This window comes from Labrus mixtus, chromosome 24 (genome assembly GCF_963584025.1).
Source record: "Labrus mixtus chromosome 24, fLabMix1.1, whole genome shotgun sequence".
Taxonomy (NCBI): domain Eukaryota; kingdom Metazoa; phylum Chordata; class Actinopteri; order Labriformes; family Labridae; genus Labrus; species Labrus mixtus.
Genome location: NC_083635.1, coordinates 13,434,925 through 13,449,924, shown reverse-complemented (window position 1 = coordinate 13,449,924; position 15,000 = coordinate 13,434,925). Strand labels below are relative to the sequence as shown.

The 15,000-nt window shown below is 45.9% G+C and overlaps 2 protein-coding genes across 2 annotated transcripts in view; one reads left to right on the top strand and one right to left on the bottom strand.

Moving 5' to 3' along the window:
- eif5b (eukaryotic translation initiation factor 5B) overlaps positions 1–5,553 on the top strand; it is a 15,628-nt gene extending 10,075 nt beyond the window's left edge. The window contains 12 exon segments of the mRNA XM_061032485.1: positions 2–143; positions 223–354; positions 822–1,004; positions 1,084–1,245; positions 1,332–1,463; positions 2,835–2,882; positions 2,885–2,980; positions 3,077–3,153; positions 3,247–3,411; positions 3,504–3,642; positions 4,013–4,174; positions 4,731–5,553. Of these exon segments, the coding sequence (XP_060888468.1) occupies positions 2–143; positions 223–354; positions 822–1,004; positions 1,084–1,245; positions 1,332–1,463; positions 2,835–2,882; positions 2,885–2,980; positions 3,077–3,153; positions 3,247–3,411; positions 3,504–3,642; positions 4,013–4,174; positions 4,731–4,838 (1,546 nt within the window). The 3' untranslated portion in view covers positions 4,839–5,553.
- A 2,325-nt stretch (positions 5,554–7,878) lies between these two features.
- On the bottom strand, positions 7,879–14,639 carry bco1l (beta-carotene oxygenase 1, like). Its single transcript, XM_061032484.1, has 11 exons — positions 14,377–14,639; positions 13,653–13,781; positions 13,434–13,563; positions 11,118–11,265; positions 10,883–11,030; positions 9,656–9,876; positions 9,314–9,580; positions 9,131–9,236; positions 8,960–9,054; positions 8,701–8,812; positions 7,879–8,588 (listed from the first exon to the last, which is right to left on the bottom strand). The coding sequence occupies exons 1-11, from the start codon at positions 14,447–14,449 to the stop codon at positions 8,440–8,442; spliced, it is 1,578 nt and encodes a 525-aa protein (XP_060888467.1). The 5' UTR covers positions 14,450–14,639; the 3' UTR covers positions 7,879–8,439.
- Between the last annotated feature and the right edge of the window lie 361 nt (positions 14,640–15,000).

The window sequence follows — 15,000 nt, the reverse complement described above, 5'->3', positions numbered from 1 at the left end:
GTAATCTGAGGAACAGAGGCAGCTCTCTGTGCGACATCGCCATCCTGGTGGTGGACATCATGCACGGCCTGGAGCCTCAGACCATCGAGTCCATCAACCTGCTGAAGGAGAAGAAGTGTCCCTTTATCGTCGCCCTCAACAAGGTCGGTCCCTCCTCTCTCCCCGGGCACGTCTTCTTCTTCTTCGCTTGTTTTCTGACCGTGTTGATGTTTCTGTCGTCAGATCGACCGTCTGTACGACTGGAAGAAGAGTCCGGAGACCGACGTCGTGGCCACGCTGAAGAAGCAGAAGAAGAACACCAAGGACGAGTTCGACGAGAGAGCAAAGGCGGTCATTGTGGAGTTCGCTCAGCAGGTGCGTCATTACATCATCACTTATTAACCAATCACAGCAGCTCTCTCTCATGTTGTATCATCTTCAAAGAAAGACTTTGTTAGCTGAATGATAAGATAAGATAATCCTTTATTTATCCCACAACGGGGAAATTTACATTGTTACAGCAGCAAAGAGCAAAGACTGCAAACAGAAAGTGAACACAATACAATTTAAATAAAAAAATAAAAAATTAAGAATGTACAAAAAAATAGATTTTAAAAAATGAAAAAACTAAATAAAATGTTGAAAGATGTTATTAATAAATATAAATAAAACATAGTGGATCCAGCATGGAGCCCTGAGGAACCCCACTAATCGTGTTTATCCCATGTTAGCTTAATTATGTTATTAAAATGTTATTAATCAATATAAATAAAAAATAGTGGATCCAGCATGGAGCCCTGAGGAACCCCACTAATCGTGTTTTAACATTCATCCTTCCTCAGGGTCTGAACGCCGCCCTGTTCTACGAGAACAAAGACCCCCGGACGTTCGTCTCGTTGGTTCCGACCTCGGCCCACAGCGGCGACGGCATGGGAAACCTCATCGCCCTATTGGTCGAGCTCACGCAGACCATGTTAGCACGCCGGCTAGCACACTGTGACGAGCTGCGAGCTCAGGTCATGGAGGTAAGATTTTAGTTTTGTAGTTTGTTTTCCCGCTCCTCAGTCTGGGTAGATAAACCTGATCGGTCGTGTGTGCGTCCAGGTGAAAGCGCTCCCCGGGATGGGAACCACGATAGACGTCATCCTGATTAACGGCACCCTGCGGGAGGGAGAGACCATCATCGTCCCGGGGGTGGAGGGACCAATCGTGACGCAGATCAGAGGTCTGCTGCTGCCTCCTCCTCTGAAGGAGCTCAGAGTGAAGGTAAACAAACAACAAACAAACAATCTGAAACACGTTCTGAACGTTAAAGTTCAAACACAAAGACGAGAATCTGTTGATGTTTGCAGAGTCAGTACGAGAAGCACAAGGAGGTGTCGACGTCTCAGGGGGTCAAGATTCTGGGGAAAGACCTGGAGAAGACGCTGGCGGGGCTCCCCCTGCTGGTGGCCCACCAGGATGACGAGATCCCCGTCCTCAGGGTAACACACACACTCACACACACACACACACTTACTTATACTTATTTATGATTTTTCAGAGTCCTGGTTTATGAGACCCCCAGTTGACCGACAGTCCTGGTTTAAGAGACCCCCAGTTGACCGACAGTCCTGGTTTATGAGACCCCCAGTTGACCGACAGTCCTGGTTTAAGAGACCCCCAGTTGACCGACAGTCCTGGTTTATGAGACCCCCAGTTGACCGACAGTCCTGGTTTATGAGACCCCCAGTTGACCGACAGTCCTGGTTTATGAGACCCCCAGTTGACCGACAGTCCTGGTTCATGAGACCCCCAGTTGACCGACAGTCCTGGTTTATGAGACCCCCAGTTGACCGACAGTCCTGGTTTATGAGACCCCCAGTTGACTGACAGTCCTGGTTCTTGAGACCCCCAGTTGACTGACAGTCCTGGTTTATGAGACCCCCAGTTGACTGACAGTCCTGGTTTATGAGACCCCCAGTTGACTGACGGTCCTGGTTCTTGAGACCCCCAGTTGACTGACGGTCCTGGTTTAAGAGACCCCCAGTTGACCGACGGTCCTGGTTCATGAGACCCCCAGTTGACCGACAGTCCTGGTTCATGAGACCCCCAGTTGACCGACAGTCCTGGTTTATGAGACCCCCAGTTGACTGACAGTCCTGGTTCTTGAGACCCCCAGTTGACTGACAGTCCTGGTTTATGAGACCCCCAGTTGACTGACAGTCCTGGTTTATGAGACCCCCAGTTGACTGACAGTCCTGGTTCTTGAGACCCCCAGTTGACTGACGGTCCTGGTTTAAGAGACCCCCAGTTGACTGACGGTCCTGGTTTATGAGACCCCCAGTTGACCGACGGTCCTGGTTTATGAGACCCCCAGTTGACTGACGGTCCTGGTTTAAGAGACCCCCAGTTGACTGACGGTCCTGGTTTATGAGACCCCCAGTTGACCGACGGTCCTGGTTCTTGAGACCCCCAGTTGACTGACGGTCCTGGTTTATGAGACCCCCAGTTGACCAAACGGTCCTGGTTTATGAGACCCCCAGTTGACTGACGGTCCTGGTTTAAGAGACCCCCAGTTGACTGACGGTCCTGGTTTAAGAGACCCCCAGTTGACCGACGGTCCTGGTTCTTGAGACCCCCAGTTGACCGACGGTCCTGGTTCTTGAGACCCCCAGTTGACCGACGGTCCTGGTTTAAGAGACCCCCAGTTGACCGACGGTCTTGGTTCTTGAGACCCCCAGTTGACTTACAGTCCTGGTTTAAGAGACCCCCAGTTGACCGATGGTCCTGGTTCTTGAGACCCCCAGTTGACCGACAGTCCTGGTTCTTGAGACCCCCAGTTGACTGACAGTCCTGGTTTATGTGTTTTTCAGGATGAACTGGTACGAGAGCTCAAACAGACTCTGAGCTGCATCAAGTTGGAGGAGTCAAGTTGGAGGAGAAAGGCGTTTACGTCCAGGCGTCCACGCTGGGATCCCTGGAGGCTCTGCTCGAGTTCCTCCGCACATCTAAAGTCCCTGTGAGTGCCTGTTTGGACTTTTATTTTGAAAATCAACAGGAAGCAGGCGCAAAAACCAACCGTTGACCTGTCTCTGTCTTTGTGGGTTTTTTTCAGTATGCAGGTATTAACATCGGCCCGGTTCACAAGAAGGACGTCATGAAGGCGTCTGCGATGCTGGAACACGACCCTCAGTACGTCTCGTTCAGATCTAAATGACCTCTGACCTCTGACCTCGGTTCTTTGAGGCTCGTTAACGACGTGTTTGTTTTTTAATTTGTTTGCAGGTACGCAGTGATTTTAGCGTTTGACGTGAAGGTGGAGAGAGAGAGTCAGGAGATGGCCGACAGTCTGGGAGTTCGGATCTTCTGGGCTGAGATCATCTACCATCTGTTCGACGCGTTCACCAAATACAGAGAGGACTATAAGAAGGCCAAACAGGACGAGTATAAGTACGAGCGACCTTCCTGCGGACGCCACGTTTCTGTCCGTTTTATCAGGAAGTGGGTAAAAAGTAAAACTGTTTCTTCTTATGTGTTTTCAGACATATAGCCGTGTTCCCCGCCAAGCTGCGAGTTCTTCCTCAGTTCATCTTCAACTCCAGAGATCCCATCGTGATGGGCGTGTCGGTCGAGGCCGGCGTACTGCGACAAGGAACGCCACTCTGCGTCCCCAGTAAAGGGGTGAGACACCATCACAACACACCGTTTGTGTTTCCCCTCTGAGACTTTTTAAAAAGAGAGTGAAGTCAGACTCCTTCTGGGTTTGTTGTTCTGAGCTCTGTGGTCACACTGAGGGGGCGGAGCTTCCTTCATCTTGTTTCTCTCAGAGGCTCGAACATGTTTCCTTTCATCTGAACGCCTCCCTCTCTAACTGTTCGCTAAGCTGCCACAAAGGGGAGTGTTGGCCCCGCCCACTCGACTTGATCGCAGCTGTCCCATCTGGTGAAACATGGCGAGGAAGGCGGGGGAAGTGTGAGGGCTCAAAAGAGAGCGTTTTTAAAATCTGAAAGTCGCTCAGTAAGTCTTTAACTTTCTTTTGTTTTTGTTTCAGTTCGTGGATATTGGCATCGTCACCAGCATCGAGATGAATCATAAATCCGTTGACAGCGCCAAAAAAGGCCAGGAGATCTGCATCAAGATCGAGCCCATTCCCGGAGAATCGCCCAAAATGTACGGCCGACATTTTGAAGCCACTGACATCATCGTCACCAAGGTAAGGACACACCCACAGGACACGCCCACAGGTGAAGTGAAGACTTCAGAAGATGAAGAGAAACAGCCTCTGTTCTAAATACTGACATGTAAGACTCCTCCCACTCATATAGTTAGTGCGTAGGCCGTTTGGAGATTTTCCCTTCATGACATCACAAAGGGCAGTAGCCCCTCCCCCAGGTGAGTGACACTCCCACAGCTAGGTGTTTGTTCTGCCCTCTGAGTCTGCCTTCTCACCGTAAACAATAGGACATGGAGAGAGAAAGACCGAGTACACCCAAGCCCTTCCAGAGAGGGGGCGTGGTCAGACACAGCTCATTTACATATTTAAAGGTACAGACACAGAAACAGCCTGTTCTGAGCAGGGCTGAAATAGAGGGGTTTATAGACATGATCAAATACAGGATCAGAGTGGATTTAGAACAAGAAACTTCACACACATGTTGAAGAGGAGCTCTGAGACTTATTTACACTGAAGAAGAGGAGGAGGAGATGAGACCTTTCAGCTTTAATTGAGATGTTTTTGTCTTCACGCTGTGTGTGTTTGTGTGTTTCAGATCACGCGGGCGTCCATCGACGCTCTGAAGAACTGGTTCAGAGACGAGATGTCCAAACCTGACTGGCAACTCATCATGGAGCTGAAGAAGACCTTCGAGATCATCTGAGGGACCGGAAACACACACACGGATTAAATGCACACACACACACATACACACACACACACACATATACACACACACACACACACACACACACACACACACACACACACTTCCTCCCTCAGATAGCATCATGAGGAAGAAAATGAAATGGAAAAAAAAATCAACCTAAAAAAAAATGTGTTTTTCTGTGAGAAACGAACTGTTTTTTCCACTGTTGTAAACAGTGATAGTTTAGAGCACACACACATACACACACACACACACACACACACACTCATACGGACACTCAGTATTCCAACGTGCCTGTTCTTCTGCATCAACGTTGTGTTACTTTCTTCTTCTCTGCTCTCTGATTTGTGGCTGCTGATTCGCGTCACAGGCTCCGCCCCCTTTCCTCCCCAGACTGAGGCTAACAAGCTTAACGAAGTCGACAGGTATTCAGTCACACCAGGTGCATTGTGGGATTGTACTGCACAGAAACAGAGCTGAAGGAGGAATATATTTTCTTTTCATAAAACCACCAAAATCATTGAGTCAGCGTCGGCGTCGGCAATGACGTCGACTTTAAAGACTTTAACGAGCTGACTCAGCGTTGCGGTTTGTCGGCCATGTTGGACGGCGCAGGGTGGAGGTTTAAACGAGGAGGTGACCTCTGGGAGATTTTAAACTGTTTTTGCTGCAACTGCTGATGTAATAAATTCCCATGATTCTGACGAAACCTGCAGGCTGATGATGTCGTCTTTAAACACCTGAAGGTTTTAACATGTTTGTCACCATGTGGTGGTCTCCCCCCCCCCCCCCTCCTCCTCTCTAGAGTCCATGCTCACTCAGATCACCATGTGGTGGTCCCCCCCCCCCCCCCCCCTCCTCTCTAGAGTGGATGCTCACACAGGTCACCATGTGGTGGACTCTGAAGCTTCAGTGTTTATCCAGCTCTGCATGGGTCTGTAAACCTTTCTGTGTTCTAACCTCTCTCCATTTTTCAAAAGCATCTCCAATATTGATCCTAGTTTGAGCACGTTTCTGCTCGTGGAGCTTATTAGAAACATGCACTACATTACTCGTCCACTCGGTGGCGCCAGAATCCACACAAACAGATTTTAACAGCTGCTGGGAATTTGATTTTCATTAATAAGGATGCTTTTTGGTGAAATATTTAATGAAGATGAATTATTTATTGTTTTACAACCCTAATTTATACTTTATCTACTCTAACAAAAAAATGATTTAGTGCAAAATATTTTACAAAAAATGTGTTAAAACATCAAATTAATTTAAAAGTTCAAAAAGTTCCTTCTGTTCTGAAAATAGGCTTTGAAGTCATCTTCATTCCGACCTTGGCTTCTGATTGGCCCTTACATGTCAGGCTTCTGATTGGTCAAGAGGTCAAAAAAACAAAGATGGCAACGTTCACATTAGCCGAGTAAGATAAAAACAGAAATGACAATGTTTCCCTGAACTTTAAACATCAAATCATCCGGGAATATAATAATTTTAGAGAGAATTGGATCCGGATAGTGACTGAATAAACTCTGAGCTCCTCAGCGGGACAGAAACCGTCGAAGAGACTCAGACTCGGAGTTTATCACCACCGACAGTAAGTTCAGTTTTTATTTGTCTGTTCAGAGGTTTCAGAGACTTTGTGGATTAAAAACTTATTTTAAATCACTTTATAGTCATATATATATGACTATAGTCGTGTTGTGAGCTTATATTCAGCTCGTGTTTTAAATGAAGAACACAACATTTAAACAACACTTGAAGTTAAAGTTCATCCCAGAGTTTAACGCAAAGTGCGGCCCTTGACTTCAAATGAAGAATCATTAGATTTTGATTAAGATCGGAACATTATCTTATTTTTATTTTTCATGTTAACAAGAGCTGAACAATATTCCTCAAATAGAAAATGTTCAGTAACATGTTTTTTTAAATCTACAGCTTTTAATATTTTCCACATTTTTTTGTAAACTATGAAAAAAAAACGTATGCAAAGTTTTTGTAAACAAGCGGACTGTTGTTTAACCATTTAATGACCTGAGCTAAATGAAGAAAGCTTTTCTAAAAACATGAACCACCAGGCTTGATTCTGAGAACAAAACAAATAAAGTAGAACAAAGAAATCTAAATATTTGATTTCCTTTTATTAAAGGGTTTCTTTAGCGAGCCTTTTGATTCTGATCTACAAAGCCTTACTATTTTTAAAACTATATTTTAAAAAACAAAACCTGTGGCCCGCGAGCGATTCTAACACGACAAGAAAAAAAGTTTGGACACCACTGCTGTAGATAAATGCCTTTAATCTTCGTGTTGGCTGCTGTTTAGCGTCTCTCAACAGAAAAGTGAAGATGTACTTTTGAAAGCTTTAGTTAAATATAAAGAAGACAATCTTTGGAGGCATCATAAGCTCCATAGACATCTGATCAGAAATGGATTATTAACAGAGTCTGTCCTAGTTTCCTGAACTTTCCAAACTAATGATGGGTAAAGGCATTTATAAGTCACCACAAATCAAATCTGTAGCAAAAACGTTTTGTAGTTTTACTCATTATGTTCGTCCATGGTGAGCGCTGAAACAACGAGAGTTTGTGTGTTTTCATTATTGAGAGTGTTTCAAGTCATTTAAAGCAAAAAAGATGTAGGAATTCATCCGTTATCTTCTGCTTATCCGGGTCGCGGTTCCAGGTTCAAGGTTGAACCCGACTGGGCCCCATGGAAGAAAACCCGGCCACCAGGTGCTCACCGTCTGGCTCCCCCCGAGGTCTGGCTTCCCCCCGAGGTCTGGCTCCCCCCGAGGTCTGGCTCCCCCCGAGGTCTGGCTCCAGAGAGGTGCTCCGGTCTCCCACTTCTGGGTGAGGTGTCTGCGTTCCCCTCGTGCCACTTCATGTAGGAACACAGTTTGAAACAAACATAGACTGTAAATATAAAGTTATGAAGGCTGAGTGATACCACCCATCTGTTCCTGCAGGGGGCGCTGGAGTCCCAGAGCTGGCAGTGTTTAATTAATTATTAAAAAGCTGACTGATACAAAAAACATGAAAAGTGCTTCATAAATAACATTTCTTTTATTAACAACAAACAAAATGTTTTTTTTATGTGGTGTCAGATTCAATCTTTGGGGTTCATCCTCTCAGGATCAAGGAGGAAGATTTCAACAAAAACTTATTTAAATAAGTCTGTAAAGTGCATACAAATAGAAAACATTAAAGGTCCAATAAGATGTGTAGAGAGGTAAATGATAAAGTTACTATCTGATCATTAAGGAAACATGTTGAAGTGCTGGCTTCTCTGACAACAATGCAGCAGCCAGTATGTCCTCCTTCTAACTTTAGATTCTGCTCCTGAATGCTCTGGATTTGTTTGGACCAGAGAAGGTAGGCGCTTTTAAGACCCCCCAACTGACCGATGCAGAGCTGGATAAACACTGAAGCTTCAGAGTCCACCACATGGTGACCTGAGTGAGCATCAACTCTAGAGAGGAGGGGGGAGGGGGGGCAGCTCTCTATGATGTTTAGAATTTGGACCGTGGTACCCATTTGAAAAGATACATGTCAAAGTTACATTGCTCCTTTTAGAGAGTAATTTGAGTTCTTCTCATAAGGTTTTTTTAGCGGGGGATGAAATATCCGTGCAGGTCCATGTGGACGCTGGCGGGGATGGAGGCTCTGGCAATCTCCTCCATGGTTTTGGCGTTGAGCACGAGCATGAACGGAGAGATTTTTGGATCTGGAGAGATGACGGACGTTAAAATCACTCCTGCAAGAAGAGAACAAAAAACAGGGAGGAGGTTATCCTTCACAGCAGGACGGGTTCCAGTCTCTGAGCTGTGAGGCTAAACTTAGCGATGAAGTTGTTGCAGCGAGCTCACCATCGTCCTCCTCAACGGCTCCAGGAGACGCCACAAACACAGGCTCTGAAGGGAAACAGTTCTCCTGCTGCCACAGAGTGTGTGTCCTGGTGAAGATGTCAAACTTGGCGATCTGTGAAACAGACGTTTTAAGATTTCATTCCTCTGCTTGCGCTAGATGTACATTTGAACCATCACTGCAGTCAGCAGGATCCTCTACACTTCATGTTCCACTATGACAGCTGGAGCAGATTTACAGATCATGTCTGATGTTTCTAACCTTGTTGGGATGAGGAGAAAACTCCACCCGGGAGCCGTAGAAGTATCTGTAACTCTTGGTGTTGAACTTGTAGTTGATCCCGGGCAGCTCGAGACCTGAGGAGGATTCAGAGACTTCAGGTCAGGAAGAGGAAACACAGTTTGAATCAAACATTCAGTGGAGATAATTCACCTTCAAACAGAGTGTCAGGCTGGCAGTAGACGGAGCCGTTGTCCTGAACCACTGCCTTAGCCGTCGTGTCCTTCAGAGTCACCAAGTTTGTTCTTCTGGGAGAATCCTGGAAAAACCACATAAACCAAAAGTCTTCAGATGGATTTTAAAGGAAGTTGGAGTCTGTTGGTTTAACCTGCTTACCTGCTGGACGTTGAGCGGCAGCACGAACCTCTTGCAGATCGGCGGGCTGAATTTCTCGTTAGCCTCGACTAAGTTCTCGGCCGCCTGCCTCATGTTCTGGATGTAGAACATTTCGTACAGGTTACTGTCCTTGTAGGTGATCAGGTCAAACACAACGTGACCGTCGTCTTCGTACGCGTTGATGTGGTGGAAAACCACAAAGGCGTCGCCATAGAAACGAGTGGACACGGCCTTTCCTGTCTTTCTGTTGACGACGTGGAATAAGGTCTGGGAAGGAGAGAAACGACCGTTACGGCATCGATCTCATTCTCCTCACAGGAGAGTGAGCGTAGGGGAACGTACCGTGTCGTTCTTGTCGTATTTGAGGCAGCTCCCCCAGTTCACCCCTCTGAAGTACGCGGTGGCCAGTCTCGGGATGTCCAGTTTGAAGGGCTGCTCCACGAACACGATGTAGTTCTCAGTCATCCCGAAGCTGTGGAAGTAGCTGGGGAAGAGAGTGGAACGAAACGGAATCGAAGCGACCTGCTGGACTTTCCTCAGCGCTGGCTTGTTGTGCTCTTTATCTGAAACAAAAATGGATTCCATTGTCATCATCAGATCTTGAATTTTTGTGACGCCTTTTAGTTCAAGTTGAAGTGAACGGGCCGGGCAACTAAAATATTTCAAAGGCTATTTGAAGAATCGCCATGAAAATTGGTACGTCAGACTTTTGACTTAGCGCCACCATCAGGTCAACATTTTTATTCATCCCATACCTTAGTTTACGACAAATTACAATTCTACAGTTCACTTAGCAGACGCTTTTATCCAAAGCGACGTACATCAGAGAGTAAGAACAACACAAGCAAGGATCTAGAAAAAAGGGAACAATGTCAGTAAGAGCAAACGATCAGCTTTGAGTCTGATTGGACACACAGGTGCTGACAGGAAGTGACCAGAGGCAAAGCACAACATTGAGGGCAGTTCTTGAGAGCTCTAATCAGTATAGAAACCATCTTATAAGTCGTCGTTATCAAACAAAAACCATCGTCATTACCATCATCATCATCAATAATATGGAGACCATCATCATTAAGTTAGTAGGTATTCATGAAAGAGCTGGGTCTTTAGCTTTTTCTTAAAGGTGCAGAGGGCAAATTACCTCCAAATATTAAGACATTTCCGTTAGCAAAAGTTATACTTTCTGTTTAGTGCTCGTTATTAGAGTGCAAATATGCTAATACTGAGCATGCTTATAGAAAACCTGTTTCACGTCATGTTAGCATGATCATGTTAACAAGCATTGTTTATTCCTAATCCTTTATCTTCTTTTCGTGAGATACTGTAAATATGGTAAGCTCTGATAAAGATAACGGATATCATTTGTTGCTCTGCCAAATCTTTTACCGTTATCAGGTCAGTTTGACGCAACGTGATTCTGATAGCAGCATCATAAATCAATTACAGACTACACTGTAAAAGATTGAAGTCACTTTATTGGCTCCCTGTAGTCGGCTCAGCGCCTCGTTTAATTGGCTGATGGTGTTTCTGAAGGGTTTGGAGTGAAACCTGATGACTGGGTCCATGTACCTGAAGCATCAGCTGGCACCTTGAAGATGACGTACTTTGGCCGACCGAAGCCCATGATGGCGGTCCCCATGTTGTAGGTGTTGCCCTCGTCGTCGTAGTGAGGGTGAGCCGTGGCAAGGTTTAAGGCGATGTGGTTCCTGTAGTTAATCTGGAGTTTGGAAGTGGAAGTGATGAGTTTGTATATTCATAAGTTATGGATGAACTCTTTTGGCTTTGAGGATGGAGATGGACTTACCCTGCCAACGGTTTCCAGGGTAGCAGGATCGATCTGGTTCATGTAGTTGACCTCAGAGGAGGCGTAGTAGTCCTGGCCGTAGCGGATGATGTTAATCAAGTTGTTGTCAGTGAAGTCAGGGATGACATTGGAGAGGTGTGTGAACGCCCTGGTGACCAGAAAGAGTATTCTAAGTCTCACTTAAGATAACCATCTCTTCACCCTGTTGGTGGACTAAAACCAGTCCTGAACCAGTCCTGAACCAGTCCTGAACCATCTCTCCACCCTGTTGATGGACTAAAACCAGTCCTGAACCATCTCTTCACCCTGTTGGTGGACTAAAACCAGTCCTGAACCATCTCTTCACCCTGTTGGTGGACTAAAACCAGTCCTGAACCATCTCTTCACCCTGTTGGTGGACTAAAACCAGTCCTGAACCATCTCTTCACCCTGTTGGTGGACTAAAACCAGTCCTGAACCATCTCTTCACCCCCTTGATGGACTAAAACCAGTCCTGAACCAGTCCTGAAGCATCTCTTCACCCTGTTGGTGGACTAAAACCAGTCCTGAACCATCTCTTCACCCTGTTGATGGACTAAAACCAGTCCTGAACCAGTCCTGAACCATCTCTTCACCCTGTTGATGGACTAAAACCAGTCCTGAACCAGTCCTGAACCATCTCTTCACCCTGTTGATGGACTAAAACCAGTCCTGAACCATCTCTTCACCCTGTTGGTGGACTAAAACCAGTCCTGAACCATCTCTTCACCCTGTTGGTGGACTAAAACCAGTCCTGAACCATCTCTTCACCCTGTTGGTGGACTAAAACCAGTCCTGAACCAGTCCTGAACCATCTCTTCACCCCCTTGATGGACTAAAACCAGTCCTGAACCATCTCTTCACCCTGTTGGTGGACTAAAACCAGTCCTGAACCATCTCTTCACCCCCTTGGTGGACTCAAACCAGTCCTGAAGCATCTCTTCACCCTGTTGATGGACTAAAACCAGTCCTGAACCATTTCTTCACCCTGTTGATGGACTAAAACCAGTCCTGAAGCATCTCTTCACCCTGTTGGTGGACTAAAACCAGTCCTGAACCATCTCTTCACCCTGTTGGTGGACTAAAACCAGTCCTGAACCATCTCTTCACCCCCTTGATGGACTAAAACCAGTCCTGAACCAGTCCTGAAGCATCTCTTCACCCTGTTGGTGGACTAAAACCAGTCCTGAACCAGTCCTGAACCAGTCCTGAACCAGTCCTGAACCATCTCTTCACCCTGTTGGTGGACTAAAACCAGTCCTGAACCATCTCTTCACCCTGTTGGTGGACTAAAACCAGTCCTGAACCATCTCTTCACCCCCTTGATGGACTAAAACCAGTCCTGAACCAGTCCTGAAGCATCTCTTCACCCTGTTGGTGGACTAAAACCAGTCCTGAACCATCTCTTCACCCTGTTGATGGACTAAAACCAGTCCTGAACCAGTCCTGAACCATCTCTTCACCCTGTTGATGGACTAAAACCAGTCCTGAACCAGTCCTGAACCATCTCTTCACCCTGTTGATGGACTAAAACCAGTCCTGAACCATCTCTTCACCCTGTTGGTGGACTAAAACCAGTCCTGAACCATCTCTTCACCCTGTTGGTGGACTAAAACCAGTCCTGAACCATCTCTTCACCCTGTTGGTGGACTAAAACCAGTCCTGAACCAGTCCTGAACCATCTCTTCACCCCCTTGATGGACTAAAACCAGTCCTGAACCATCTCTTCACCCTGTTGGTGGACTAAAACCAGTCCTGAACCATCTCTTCACCCCCTTGGTGGACTCAAACCAGTCCTGAAGCATCTCTTCACCCTGTTGATGGACTAAAACCAGTCCTGAACCATCTCTTCACCCCCTTGATGGACTAAAACCAGTCCTGAAGCATCTCTTCACCCCCTTGATGGACTAAAACCAGTCCTGAACCATCTCTTCACCCTGTTGGTGGACTAAAACCAGTCCTGAACCATCTCTTCACCCTGTTGGTGGACTAAAACCAGTCCTGAACCATCTCTTCACCCCCTTGATGGACTAAAACCAGTCCTGAACCAGTCCTGAAGAATCTCTTCACCCTGTTGGTGGACTAAAACCAGTCCTGAACCATCTCTTCACCCTGTTGGTGGACTAAAACCAGTCCTGAACCATCTCTTCACCCCCTTGATGGACTAAAACCAGTCCTGAACCATCTCTTCACCCCCTTGATGGACTGTAAGTTTTCCTAGATTGACTCCTTTGCTTCTCTTTGTGTCTTCGTTGATGGTCTTGAATCTGATCTCTCCACGCTCTGGGGGGTCTGTACCTGGAAAATATGTTCTTGCAGGGATCTGGGTAGATCATCGTTCCAAACTCGGAGACAACAATCCTGTCTGCCGCCACGTTCCTCTTGTACGTGTTGCTCTTCAGAAACTTACTTCTGTAAGTCACCTCACCTGAAACCACATGAGACTTTAACTTTAAAGAGAGACAGTGACTTTGATAGTTTTGTGAATTATACTGTTGTCATGGTGACGTCTCTCACCGTTAATGAAGGTGAAGCTGTGGATAAGTGACATGCCGTCAAACCAGTGGTTATACTGGGAGTCTCCCACAGAGAACAGCCCGGGCCCGTTCCTCAGCAGAGTGCCCTGCAGCCATGATGGGATGGAGCCTGCAGGTTAAAGGTCAAAACCATAGACTGTAAATATGAAGGTGCTGACAGGAAGTGACCAGAGGCAGAGCACAACTTCTACAGCTGTTCTTTAGAGTTCCAATCAGCATCAAAACCATCCTTACTATCGTCATCATCGTCATTATTCGGAGGTGTTCATGAAGAGTTATGTTAGAGTCACATAAAAAGCTGCTCGGCACAGTGACTGAGAACGTTACAAAATATTTTACACATTCAAAATATCTTTCAGTTTTAATGAGCAATAAATCTATTTTAATAAATCACAATAAACTTACAAAATTAAATAAAACATAACAACCTGTCGGATGATATTTAGGAAAGAAGAAATTACAAATTAATTTTTAATGAAATGTTTTGTTCGAGCTTTACCATCAGGTGTTTTCAAGAGTTTTCCAGGTTTTAAAGAATCTCAAAAGAGAACGAGATGCTTTGATTGTTATGAACAAACTGTTGAAACATTCTGGAAAAGTTTGCAGTGCATCTGATCCAAAATAAATAAATAAACGCACCGTTCAAACTTTAAAACCGGCAGATCGATCGATAATTAAAAACTGTAAATCAAAGTGAACCTCACCTTTCACCTGAGCTTTCACCGGCTCTGGAGTTTCAGATCCGTTTTTACCATAGACATGAAACAACGACGACATGGTTCTGTTGTTCGCTCAGAGCCGCACACTGAACACACACTGAACACACACTGAACACACAATGAACACACACACACCCACAGCAGCCGGTCTTAAGTAGTCTCTGTCGCTCTACGTGTTGATCTTCACGAGTCACAAACATAAAGTTGAAGCAGTGAAAGTCTTTGGATTATATAACTTGAGTGGACTTTACTCGTCTTTGCAGTGAAAAGGAGTGTGTGGTGGGACAGACTGCGGACCTCTGATCTCTTCTCATGATCACAGAGATCAGCTGTAAGTGGGCCAACGTCGACCAGATAACAGCTGAAGGGATAAACGCTCGTCAGCAGCTCGAACTGATCCCTGAAGTGTCTCTGTTTCTTTCAAAATCTCCACTTCATGTCGCCTCAGTTTGAGTTTCAACCTCGATGTTTTCTGCGTTCATTTATCGTCTGTCTGCGCTCTGAATTTCAAGTTCAACATGTTGAAACGTGGTGCTGAAAGGATCCTTTGACACAAATCTAATCAGAGAAGACACGTCGCTATCTGAGACGATAACTGTTGGGACAAAC

What these genes read in the sequence shown, in the direction of transcription:
- bco1l (XM_061032484.1), bottom strand. Translation starts at nt 14,449, where the DNA reads ATGTCGTCGTTGTTTCATGTCTATGGTAAAAACGGATCTGAAACTCCA. An exon ending in TGCAAGAACATATTTTCCAG is followed by an intron (nt 11,266 to 13,433) that starts GTACAGACCCCC and finishes TCTGGTCACCAG; the next exon opens with GGCGTTCACACACCTCTCCA. An exon ending in GGTGCCAGCTGATGCTTCAG is followed by an intron (nt 9,877 to 10,882) that starts GTACATGGACCC and finishes TTTTTGTTTCAG; the next exon opens with ATAAAGAGCACAACAAGCCA.